The sequence below is a fragment of the Sminthopsis crassicaudata genome, chromosome 2 (genome assembly GCF_048593235.1).
Source record: "Sminthopsis crassicaudata isolate SCR6 chromosome 2, ASM4859323v1, whole genome shotgun sequence".
In the NCBI taxonomy this organism is placed as follows: Eukaryota; Metazoa; Chordata; class Mammalia; order Dasyuromorphia; family Dasyuridae; genus Sminthopsis; species Sminthopsis crassicaudata.
The window spans coordinates 683790632-683803413 of NC_133618.1; the positions used below are offsets into that span (position 1 = coordinate 683790632).

The 12782-nt window shown below is 39.6% G+C and overlaps 2 protein-coding genes across 2 annotated transcripts in view; both read right to left on the bottom strand.

Moving 5' to 3' along the window:
- LOC141559143 (uncharacterized) overlaps positions 1-12782 on the bottom strand; it is a 41675-nt gene that overhangs the window by 21106 nt on the left and 7787 nt on the right. The window contains 5 exon segments of the mRNA XM_074297277.1: positions 76-2098; positions 5779-5874; positions 6907-7033; positions 9844-10082; positions 10297-10414. Coding sequence (XP_074153378.1) covers positions 76-2098; positions 5779-5874; positions 6907-7033; positions 9844-10062 — 2465 coding nt within the window. The 5' untranslated portion in view covers positions 10063-10082; positions 10297-10414.
- The window catches only part of LOC141559131 (uncharacterized), a 47345-nt gene continuing 41488 nt past the window's right edge, over positions 6926-12782 (bottom strand). Inside the window, exon 6 of the transcript XR_012487230.1 lies at positions 6926-7033. The gene's annotated coding sequence lies outside the window, so the exon portion shown is untranslated. The remainder of the gene's footprint in view (positions 7034-12782) is intronic.

Consider the following 12782-nt stretch of genomic DNA (forward strand, 5'->3'; position numbering starts at 1 on the left):
TCTCTTGAATCTAAAAGTCTCCACATTGGCTACATTCATAAGATTTTCCCTCAGTGTGGATTCTCTTATAGATAAGCTTTTCCACACTGGTTACATTCATAAGGTTTCTCTCCAGTGTGGATTCTCTGATGTACAAGATCTCCCTTGCTTCTAAACATCTTTCCACACTGGTTACACTCAAAAGGTTTCTATCTAGTGTGGGTTCTCTCATGTGTAATAAGAGTTCCCTTCCTTCCAAACGCTTTTCCACACTGGTTACACTCATAAGGTTTCTCTCCAGTGTGGATTCTCTGATGTAAAATAAGATCTCCCTTGCTTCTAAAAGCCTTTCCACACTGGTTACACTCATAAGGTTTCTCTCCAGTATGGATTCTCTGATGTACAATAAGAGTTCCCTTGCTGCTAAAAGCCTTTCCACACTGGTTACACTCATAAGGTTTCTCTCCAGTGTGGATTCTCTGATGTACAATAAGATCTCCCTTGCTTCTAAAAGCCTTTCCACACTGGTTACAATCATAAGGTTTCTCTCCAGTGTGGATTCTCTCATGTGTAATAAGATTTCTCTTGTAGCTAAAAGCCTTTCCACACTGGTTACAATAATAAAGTTTCTCTCCAGTGTGGATTCTCTCATGTGTAGTAAGATTTCTCCTGTAGCTAAAAGCCTTTCCACAATGGTTACACTCAAAGGGTGTCTCTCCAGTGTGGATTTTCTGATGTGCAATGAGAGTTCCCTTGCTTCTAAAAGCCTTTCCACACTGGTTACATTCATAAGGTTTCTCTCCAGTGTGGATTCTCTGATGTACAATAAGATCTCCCTTGATTCTAAAACCCTTTCCACACTGGTTACACTCATAAGGTTTCTCTCCAGTGTGGATTCTCTCATGTATAATAAGAACTTTCTTGCTGCTAAAAGTCTTTCCACACTGGTTACACTCATAAAGTTCCTTTCCAGTGTGGATTCTCTCATGTGTAATAAGAACTTTTTTGCTGCTAAAAGCCTTTCCATACTGGTTACACTCATAAGGTTTCTCTCCAGTGTGGGTTCTCTGATGTACAGTAAGATTAATCTTGCTTCTAAACGCTTTCCCACACTGGTTACAAACATAAGGTTTGTCTCTAGTGTGGGTTCTCTCATGTCTAATAAGAGCTCCCTTCCTTCCAAACGCTTTTCCACACTGGTTACACTCATAAGGTTTGTCTCCAGTGTGGATTATCTGATGTGCAATAAGAGCTCCCTTTTGTCTAAAAGCCTTTCCACACTGGTTACATTCATAAGGTTTCTCTCCAGTGTGTATTCTCTCATGTGCAATAAGAGCTCCCTTCCTGTAAAAAGCCTTTCCACACTGGTTACACTCATAAGGTTTCTCTCCCGTGTGGGTTCTCTCATGTCTAATAAGAGCTCCCTTCCTTCCAAACGCTTTTCCACACTGGTTACACTCATAAGATTTCTCTCCAGTGTGGGTTCTCTGATGCATAGTAACCTCTATCTTGCTTCTAAAAGCCTTTCCACAGTGGTCACACTCATAAGGTTTCTCTCCAGTGTGGATTCTCTCATGTGTAATAAGAACTCTCTTGTTGCAAAAAGCCTTTCCACAGTACTTACAATCATAAGGTTTCTCTCCAGTGTGGGTTTTCTGATGTTCAGTAAGAGCTCCCTTTTGTCTAAAAGCCTTTCCACACTGGTTACATTCATAAGGTTTCTCTCCAGTGTGGATTCTCTGATGTCTCATAAGAATTCCCTTACTGATAAAACACTTTAAACACTGGTTACATTTATAAGGTTTCTCTCCAGTGTGGATTCTCTGATGTGTAATAAGATCTCCCTTGATTCTAAAAGCTTTTCCACACTGGTTACACTCATAAGGTTTCTCTCCAGTGTGGATTCTCTCATGTGTAATAAAAACTCTCTTGCTGCAAAAAGCTTTTCCACACTGGTTACATTCATAAAGTTTCTTGCCAGTTTGAATTTTCTCTTGTGTAACACAGATTTCTCTCCGAGTAAAATCACAGGGACTTATGGATGGTGACCTGTGAGCTTCTACCACAGAAAGATTTCTCTTCTCAGTAATGTCCTTCATTTCGACGCTGATCTCTTGCTCTGAAAAAACAACCAAAAATAAACAGTAAAGTAGACAGTATACAGACACATATATTAAAATCCTCTTCCCTCCATCAAATGAATGCAAGTTATTTTTTATTTACAAAGCCAAAAGAGAAAAATCTTTTGTTTCTTTTTTTGTTACTAAAACTTTATTTTCAAAATATATGCAGATAATTTTCAACATTCATCCTTGCAATCCCTTTGTGTTCCAAAATTTTTTCTCTCCCTTCCTTCCCCTACCTATCTCCTCTATATAGCAAGTAATCCAATGTATGTTAAACAAGTACAATTCTTCTATACATACTTCCACAATTTTTATGCTACGCAAGAAAAATCAGATCAAAAAGGGAAAAAAATGAGAAAACCAAATGCAAAGAAACTACCAATAAAATAGGTGAAATACTAGGCTTTGATGCTTACTCAATCCCATAGTCTTCTCTTCACTACAGAAAAGGCTGCTACAAACATTTTTGCACATGTGGAAGGCTTTTTCCCTTCTTTATGATCTCTGGGATACAGGTTCAGTAGAGACAATGCTGGATCAAAGGGCATGCACAGTATGATAGCCATTTGGGAATATTGTTGTCTAGAATGACTGGATCAATGTCTAAGTCCAAAAACAATGTATTGGTATCCTAGTTTTCCCCATTCCCTTCAGCATACATCATTATCTTATCCTGTAATCTTAGCCAATCTGAAAGATCTGATATCTCAGAGTTGTGTTAATTTACATTTCTCTGACCAATAGTCATCTAGAGCATTTTTTTATATGATTAGAAATCATTTTTCTTTTTTCATCTGAAAATTGTCTGTTCAAATCCTTTGATGATTTATCAATTGGAGAACGGCTTGCATTTTTATAACTGTGAGTCAATTCTAAAACAAATATGTTAAATGGGCAGAATCAATCATTTAAAAATCCAGCAGCTCACATCCCAAGAATGATTTAATTTCTAATGACTTACAAATACATTGGATTCTCACAGTCAACCTAGGATAACACAGAAAAAACCTTCATTGTGACTGCTTGTACAACTTAGGGCAACAGCTCAGAGGGAATGAGTGACTTGACCCAAATCCCTGCAGCTGTGCCTGGAATTCACACCCCGTGAATGGCCAGCCTCTGCCTATAGTATTTGACAAATTCTAAATTTTTCCTTTTCTCTTTCAGTTTCTGATCTCTGATATAATCACATTCGATTTTTTTTTTCTGATACATTATTTGAATACTAAAGCTGTTGGGTTTTTCTGGGCGATTTTCCTATTTTATCTGATACATATGTGATTTTGTTCTGATGCTTTACTTCTTTGAGATAATCACTGCCTATTTATTTTTAAGAAATTTTCATTACACTCCCCTCCACATTTTTTTTTTAAACAAACCCAATTTAAAAAAAAATGCAGGAAATTATCGATATCTGAAAATATATGTCTCATCCTGAAAACAGAGTTAATCATTCTGAGGCATGGAAGGACAGGTCATGCTATCGCAGTCTTCCCCTTTATAAGTTCAAAAAATCCTTGAAGGATTGAGACAGAGATCCAAGTGATTGGAATCAAAAATGTGCCAGGGCTGTATTAAGTGGTAAATTCTCCCTTGGACAACAAGTATGTGCACATATGCAGCTTTACAAGTATTTCTCAGTGATTTCAAGTGACCATGATCAGGAACATGCAGTTTTTGGGGTTCATGGGGTGCTTCCATCAAACCCTGATGGCTTCTAAGTGCAACAGAGTCTTTCAGATTCTCACTTTGATGACAAATTATTTCCAAAATTCCAGGAAAGTTGGACACTCATGACCAAAGTTCCACAGGCCTGAAAAGCCCCTCAGTTCTCTCCCTGTGCCAGAGCAGTTCTCTCATTGCTGGGCTCCCTAGTGATCACATCTCCTCAAACCTGTAATCACCAGATAAAGAGACTACCGGGTTCTGCACTCTTGCCCCAGTGCTGGCAGCCTACTTGAAAACCAGTCACAGGAATGCCCGGTCCAGGCCATTCTGAAATCACCATGGCAGACCACAACCCTTCCACAAAAAGAGCCCTAAAGAGCCACTCATTGACATGCTGACGTGGTCTCAATTTGAACTTTTCCTTTTTTATCTTTCTCTTCTTCCATGTGGCAGTTTCTCACAGGATTTAATTGACAAGGTGGGCTAAATGTCCATCAGAGTGTCAGGGAGATAAGTTATTTTACCATTCTTAAAAAAGAAAAAAATCTGAAGATATTCTGTCCTTTCAAATGATGATTTTGTGAATTAAACATTATTTTCAAAAATAGAAAAACAACATAATGTAATATCTGAAACTGAGGTGGAGTACATTTGCTATTTAAAGCAATATTTGTCATAAGTCAATGGAAATATAACTCAATTTTATAGTAATTAGCAAGTATTGCCCATTGGTTACCATTTAAAGAAATGAGATTCCACCTTTCAAGGGGAGCTTGTTCACCTCTCCTTGCACTGTCCACCTCATACACATGTGACCGTTTTCATCACATCTGTTTGAGAATCAGAATAGAGCTGAGGGTACAAGGGGAAAAGTGGGAACAGGGCCTTCAATCAGCAAGACCTGAGTGTTCATCCCACCTGGACAAATTGCTAGTTGACTTACAAGACCTCTGTTTGCCTCAGTTCCTTTATGTATAAAAAGGGTCCAATAATGGCACCTGAGTCCTAGGTTTCTCATGGGGATAAAATGAGACAACACTGACACACTGCATGTCACGGCAGGTGTTGTACAAATACTAGGTATGATATCTCATTTTGACCATTATCTCCCCGATTTTACTTTCCTTCTTAAACCATCATTACCGAATTACTTAGTGATTTGGGAGGACTAAATTGACTCAATTTATCTGGCCCACAGAGGGTTTCTACATACTTACTGGTGTACTGTCTGCCCCAGCAGTCTGTGACCTCCAGGAGAGCAGGGGAAGTCTCTTGTCTCTCTTTATGTTCCCGGAGCACAGCCCAGGCCTGGCTTATAGCAGGCACTTAAAAGTTTGCTGACCTGGAGAAGTTCTAAGAACTGGCTCATCTGGGACAACCTGATCCCCATTTGGCACCTTCAGGGGAATTGCATTGCCCCAAAGTGCAAACAATGACTTCTTATAGGACCCCTGTTGATCTGGAAGGGACCTATAAGGCCATGGAGTGCCTCCCACTCATTTTATTAATGGGTGTAAAGGACTGAAAACTCTTAAGTCAATGCACTGAGGTAGCACAATGGAACACTTGAGGCTGATTACTGATTCCACTACTCTATATGTTTGGAAAATGGCCTTCCCCACTATCCTGTGCTATCCAATCCTTTGGTGTATGCAGAGAATTGTGGGAGGGACTAGGGAGTGGAGTGACACTAGCCAGAGTGAGGTCACAGAGATCCTGAAGTTCCATTCCCCTTGACTTCTATTGCTAAAAACCAGGAATAAAGGCTTTTGCTTATATCCTGACTCTGGCTGATTCCAAGGTATCCAGGGGGCTAATGCGGTCATCACAAATGGGAAACTGAGGTTCAGTGACTGACAGAGGAGCATCTGAGAAAGAGATCTTCCTAAAAAGTATCTGAAAAAGAATTCCAAGGCTGGTCTTTCTCCCCCAAACCTGCATTCTCTTCTGGGGAGCTCCCAGAAGTCACTAGTACTGCTCCTATCCCTGCTGTCACCTCACTCACCTGTAGAACAGCTCTTCAGTCCTTCTTGCTCCAGCATCCAGGGTACTTGTCTTTGCTTAAAATAGGAGATCACATCTTCTCTGGGAACTGGAAGCCCTGGGCATGGAGATCAGGGAGGGATGAAGAGAGAAGCTTGAAACTGAGTTCCCTTTAGGGAATGGGGAGAGGATCCAGAGCTGCTCAATTGAGATTCAGCCCATTATAGTGAAAGAGGAGTCTGTGGTCACCCATGAGTGTTTGTATTGCAAGAAATCCACGATAAGGTTTGTCCCATCATCCTGTTGTACACCTTTTCTTAGAGAAACAGTCAAATGCTCACCCCCCTCCCCCTCCTGTTATCCTATTAGATTCCATTCTGGCAGAAGGTTCTGACCCTACACCTGCATAAAAAGTCTTATTGGGCCTGAAGTACTATTATGCCAAACATGTTTCTATCAGTTCTTTCTCTGGATGCAAATCACAAGTTTCTTCATTTGTACTTTTTCATTAATTTGGGTATTTAGAATAATCAAAGTAACTTATTTTCTGGAAGTTTTTTCTTAAATAACATTGTTGTTAATTGTATTGTAAAGAAAGCATAAGGCACAGCACCTGGCAAACAGAGAAATCCGACTCCCTTCCTGTCCTTTCCCACCACTGCTGCTAGAATTTGAGGGCAATAGGAAGGAAGATCAAGGACAAGGTTCCTATACCAGAACTAACTGTGGGCTTTGGGCTACAGAGTGATGCTTGCTAAAAAGAAGAGTATTCCCAATCCTGGCCCGAGCCAGAGAGGGACAGGTTATTGCAATAACTGTGGGAGCAGTTTTCTGAGCTCTGGCAGACCAGTCTGTGTCCAGGTAGAGGTCAGCCAAAATAAGCTCAGATCAGTTCCTTGGGTGAGATGCTTCCACACCGGGTTTCATCTCTGACTTGAAGCTCCCTAGAAGTGGTAAGAGACAGCTTCAGGAGCAACCAAGGACACCCTCAGTTTTCTATTACAAGGAAAAGACACACAGGAGGACTCTGGTGGTTGGACACAGCAGACCAGCACTTTCCCCTTCCTGCCTGACACAAACTCTGCACCCCAGGAAATGAAGATACACCCTTGGATTGCAGATTCAGAGTTACCCAGGGAAATGTCCTTACCCAGGGAGAGCAGGTTCCGGGCATTCTCCAGCATGACCTCCTTGTACAACTCCTTCTGAGGAGGGTCCAAGAGGCCCCACTCCTGCTGGGTGAAGTCCACAGCCACATCCCTGAATGTCACCAAGTCCTAAAGCATCAAAGGCAGGAGATGAATTCTGAGGTGACTTTCAGCTCTACAAGAATCCAACCAACCCTCTCCAATTTACAGCAGGACACTCAAGCAGAGAAGCGACTGGCTCAAAGCTGATGCCATTTCTGAGGGTCAGAGTCGGCTCCTGAAACCACAGGCAGCAAGAGTCTTGCTGAATTTTCAGAAAAGCATTTTACAGAAGCAGTTGGAATAAAGCTGAGAAATGTCTTATTATTGAATGCGTTTCCTTGGGAATCAGAAGAGTTTGTGTTTTATATGTGAGGGAGAGGAATCTTTGGAGAGCAAGAGGGTGATGGGAAATTTCTTCCTCAGCAGAAGTGATTTAAGTGATATACTCCAAAGAAAATTCTCTAAGCACTGTGAGAAGCTGGCAATTACAGCAAGCTCTGGGAAATGTTTTATTGCTTCCCTGAGATACCTTTGGGTAGCGTGTTGTCATGGGCAAAACAGCTCATGCATTTATTGGTCATTGCTTTCATTTGTTTCAAGGATATGCTACTTAATTTTAATATTTCATTACAGAGTAACAAAATAACCAGAAAAGAAGATTCATTAACTAAAAATATTCTGGGGAAAGATATTGCCAACTTCTTTATGAGAAATAAACATTTTACAAAGATGCCTAAAAATGTATAAGCTGGGGAGAACAAGAATCATGGAGATGAGTTAAGAAGCCAACAGATGGACCCTATATAGGAGAAGGTGGCCAGAAGTGGGAATTCCCTGATACTGGGGAGGGGCCATCTATATTTCCAACCTGCTACAAGTACATGATTTTAGATTTCCTCTTTGAACCATCTGATTCATGGTGTGATGTGGACTGTGAGCTTGCTCCCTTCCCTTGTCAAACAGAACCCAAACAGCCTTATCAGGAATAACCAATTCCAGGCTATCCCCATAGTGATGGAGGAATGGACTTCTTTGTAGCCTCACTTGTCTATCCCTCAAAGCTCTGGACATCAGGAAACAACCTCTCAGAGTCTGATTACATGTCTGATTACATGTCTGAGGTCTGGGACCCGGACTGCCAGGAGCATCCCCCTGGCTCCTCTTTGATGCCTCCCTGTGAGCTCCCAAATTTTGTCCTGGCACTTCCCCCTTCTACCCTAAGAAACATCTAACCTTGTATCTCATGCATCAAAGGTGTCCTCATGGTCAAGGTCTCTGCTAAGTATTTTTTTTTCTTTTCTTTTTTTTTTTTGAGGCTAGGGTTAAGTGACCTGCCCAGGGTCACACAGCTAGGAACTGTTAAGTGTCTGAGATTAGATTTGAACTCTGGTCCTCTTGAATTCAAGGCTGGTGCTCTATGCACTGCGCCACCTAGCTGTCCCCTCTAATAAGTATGTTTAAGGAAGCCCACTACAGGGCACTCTCCCCCCCATCCTCATAGTGCCTTCAATGTAAAGTTGCTTTATCCTTATAGCTCAGTCTATACATTTATATATACTATTTATAAAGAATAGCTAACTATAACTAACTTGGGTCAGTTTGTTAAACTTCTTTGTGTTTCTAGGCTGTAAATCAATGGAATAATCCAGCATTTTTCTTTGGAATCTTCCCAATTCTTTTTCTGTTAACCCTATTGCCCTTTCAGCACAATTTCATATTTCCCCCTACTGCTTCTTATTTTATCTCTTCATTTTCACTATTATCTCTTCTCCTACATAATGTTATCTTTTGGAAAGGAGAATGGCCTTTGTGAAGTTGGTACATGGTTATTTCTAACTAGGAAGGGCCACCCTGACCTCCTCATGGTCTTTGTGTAATCCACATTTCTGCTTTACTTTGTTGTATTTGTTCAACTGTGAACAACTGAGGAATGTATTGTTCTTTTACACTTTTTGAGATTGCATGGATTGCTAAATCTTTCTTTTTCTTTAGGGAGAACTTCTTGTTCCACAGGGTACATTTTCAGTAAAGGAAGTAAGTCCTGATGGACGACTCATTTCTGATTGATTCCTTTACTCACACCCAAGAGAAGATATTGTAAATCTCTTTCTTTCAAAATCCTCCCATAGCCCCCCCCTTACCAACATGGGGAGGGGTTAATGTACTCCAAATCTACTCTTAAGGAGAAAGCCCAGCTACCTCCTCCTTTGGGACTTTTCTGACTGGGCTCTCCACAACTCCCTTCCCAGCCGGACCTCTTTCCATATTTCTTCGGCCTCAGGATTTCTTTTGATCATTGCCAAGATGCAGCAATATAATATTGAAATTCTGGCATGGTAACTCTTCCCAAAGAAAGAGAGGAGGGAATAGACAGGAAATAAAAATATAAAAAAGTGAAGGACAGCCCAAAGGAAATGAAGTGAACGATAATTAACAGTCAAAAAATCTGTCCTTGCTGAAGGGGACTGTACTGAAGGAAATACACAGCAGGGACATAGAAAACGGATGGAAGCTCTCAGGGAAGGACACTGGTTAAAAATAATGGACACCCTCATGAAGGAAATGGCCAAAGAGAAATGGTCACTTCTGGAGAAGAAAATGAAGATGCAATGGAAGGAATCCCCAGCTCACCCACAGTGTTCCAAAAACCAAAGGAATATATCAAGCTGGTAGTAGTCACCTTTAACAATTCAATTCAGAAGCACAAAGTCCTACCAGCTTTGAGGAGAAAGACTTTCTCATATAAGGGATCTGGCTGACTTCTTTAGGCTTATCTTTCCCAGTGCTCTCAACCAAATTCATTTTCCTCCTCATTTTAATGCCTTTATATTTCTTCACAAATCTGGCAAGAACCAATGAGATTTTGTTACAAAACCCTTTCCATATTCATTACTTACATAAGATTTCCCTCCAGTGTGGATTTTCTGATGCCCATGAAGACTTCTCTTGAATTTAAAAGTCTCTCCACATTGCTTACATGCAGAAGGTTCCTTTTCAGTTTGACTTTTCTCTTGTGTAACACAGATTTCTTTCCAAGTGAAGTCACAGGGACTTATGGATGGTGGCATGTGAGGTTCTACTGCAGAAAGGCTTCTCTCCTCAGCAGTGTCCTTCATTTCAACCCTGATCTTTTGCTCTGAAAAAACAACAAACGGTAAAATAGACACTATATATACACATATATTAATATGCTCTTCCCTCCATCAAATGAATACAAGTTAAATCACTTTGATTTGCAAAGCCAAAAGAGAACAATTTTTTTTCTTTTCTTTTCTTTTCTTTTTTTTTAACTAAAACTTTATTTTTGAAATACATGCACAGGTAATTTTAAACATTCATCCTTATAATACCTTGTATTCCAAATTTTTTTCTCCCTTTATTCTCCCATTCCCCCTCCTTTATAAGCAAGGAATCCAATGTGTGTTAGACATGTACAATTCTTCCATACATACTTCCACAATTTTTATGCTGCACAAAAAAGTCAAATCAAAAAGAGAAAAAAGAAGAAAAAAAAATCAAATTCAAGCAAGCTACCAATACGAAATACTAGGTTGTGATGCTTACTCAACCCCCATAGTCCTGTGTCAACTACAGAAAAGGCTGCTACAAACATTTTTGCACATGTGGAAGGCCTTTTCCCTTCCTTATGATCTCTTTGAGATACAGGTTCAGTAGAGACACTGCTAGATCAAAGGGCATAGTTACTTATTGTTCTCCAGAATGACTGGATGAATTTACAATTCCATCAAGAATGTATTAGTGTCCCAGTTTTCCCCCATTCCCTTCAACATACATCATTATCTTACCCTGTCATGTTAGCCAATCTGAAAGATCTAGTACCTCAGAGTTGTCTTAATTTACATTTCTCTGACCAACAGTAACTTACAGCATTTTTTCATATAAATAGAAATGATATTTATTTTTTCATCTGAAAATTGTTCAAATCCTTTGAACATTTATCAATTGAAGAATGGCTTGTTTAAGAAAACAATTTGAGTCAGTTCTAATAAATTAAAGTCAGTTAAAATAAATTTGAGTCAGTTCTAAGAGAAAAGTCTTCAATGGCAGAATCAATTACTTAAAAACCCCACTAGCTCACATCCCAAGAATGATTTAATTTCTAAAGACCTTCATACACAAAAAGATTGGATTCTCAGTCAGCCTGGGACAATGCAGAAAGAACCTTCATTCTAACTGCTTGTACAACTCAGGCCATGAGCTCAGCGGGATTGAGTGACTTGACCCAAATGCCAACATCTGTGCCTGGAATTCACACCCTGTGAATGGGCAGGATCTTTCTACAGTATTTAACAAATTCAAAATTTTTCCTTTTCTCTTTCAGTGTCTGATCTCAAACACAATCACATTCAATTTTTTTTTCCTGATACATTATTTGAATACTAAGGCTGTTGGGTTTTTCTTGGAAGATTTTCCTATTTTATCTGTGATATATATGATTTTGTTCTGTTCTTTTACTTCTTTGAGATAATCATTGCTTCCTTATTTTTAAAAATGTATCACTGCATTCCTCTCCACATTTTTTAACAGACCCAATTTTTAAAAAATACATAAATCATCTACATCTGAAAATATATGTGTCATCCTGAAAACAGCATTAATCATCCTGTGGAAGGACAGAGCATACTATTGCACCTTTCCCCCATTTATAAAGGGTTTTGATCCAAAAATGTCCCACTGTTGTATTGAATGCTAAATTCTCCCTAGACATAAAGTATGTGCAAATATGCAACTTTAATAAACCTTTCTCAATGATTTCAAAAGACCATGATCACGAACATGCAGTTTGGGGGGTTCATGGGGTGCTTCCATTAACCCTGATGGCTTTCAAGTGCAACAGAGTCTTTAAGATTCTCATTTTGACAACAAATTATTTCCAGAATTTCCGGAAAGTTGGACATTCAAGATCAAAAGGCCAAAGGCCTGCAAAATACCTCAGTGGTTTTCTTCCTGTGCCAGAGAAGTTCTCTCATTGCTGGGTTCCCTAGTGATCACATCTCCTCAAACCTGTAATCACCAGATCAAGAGACTACTGGGTTCTGCACTCTTGCCCCAGTGCTGGCAGCCTACTTGAAAACCAGTCACATGAATGCCCAGTAGAGGCCATCCTGAAATCACCATGGGAGACCACAACCACAATTGGACCAATAAACAAAACTAAAAGTTGGTTTTATGAAAAACCAAAAGCAGAGGCAGCCGGGTGGCACAGTGGATAGAGCACCAGCCTTGAATTCAGGAGGGCCCGAGTTCAAATTTGGACTCAGACACTTAACACTTCCTAGCTGTGTGACCCTGGGCAAGTCACTTAACCCCAGCCTCGGGAATAAAAAATAAAAAAAGAAAAGCAAATAAATCTCTGCCTACATTTGATGATGAGAAAAGAAAAAAACAAAACAAAACAAAACAAATCACCAAAATCAAAAATGAAATGAGTGAATGAATGCACCACCAGTGAAAAAGAATTTAAACAATAATTAGGAGCTTTTCCTCCCAACACTACGGCACAAATTCTGATAATATACCTATAATGGAGGAATGTTTAAAAAAAAAATACAAGTTTCCCAGGTTAATAGAAGAGGAAATAAAATATTTAAATAGTTCCATTTCTGAAAAAAGAAATTGAACAAGTCATTAATCAACTCCCTAAGAAAAAATCTCCAGAGCGAGTTGGATCCACAAGTGAATTCTCCCAAAAATTTAAAGAACAAACAAGTCCAATAGTAAGTCAACTATTTGGAAAAAACAGGAGAAGGAATACTGCCAACTTTCTAGTAGGACACAGTTATGGCGCTGCTACCTGAAACACCAAGTGCTAAAA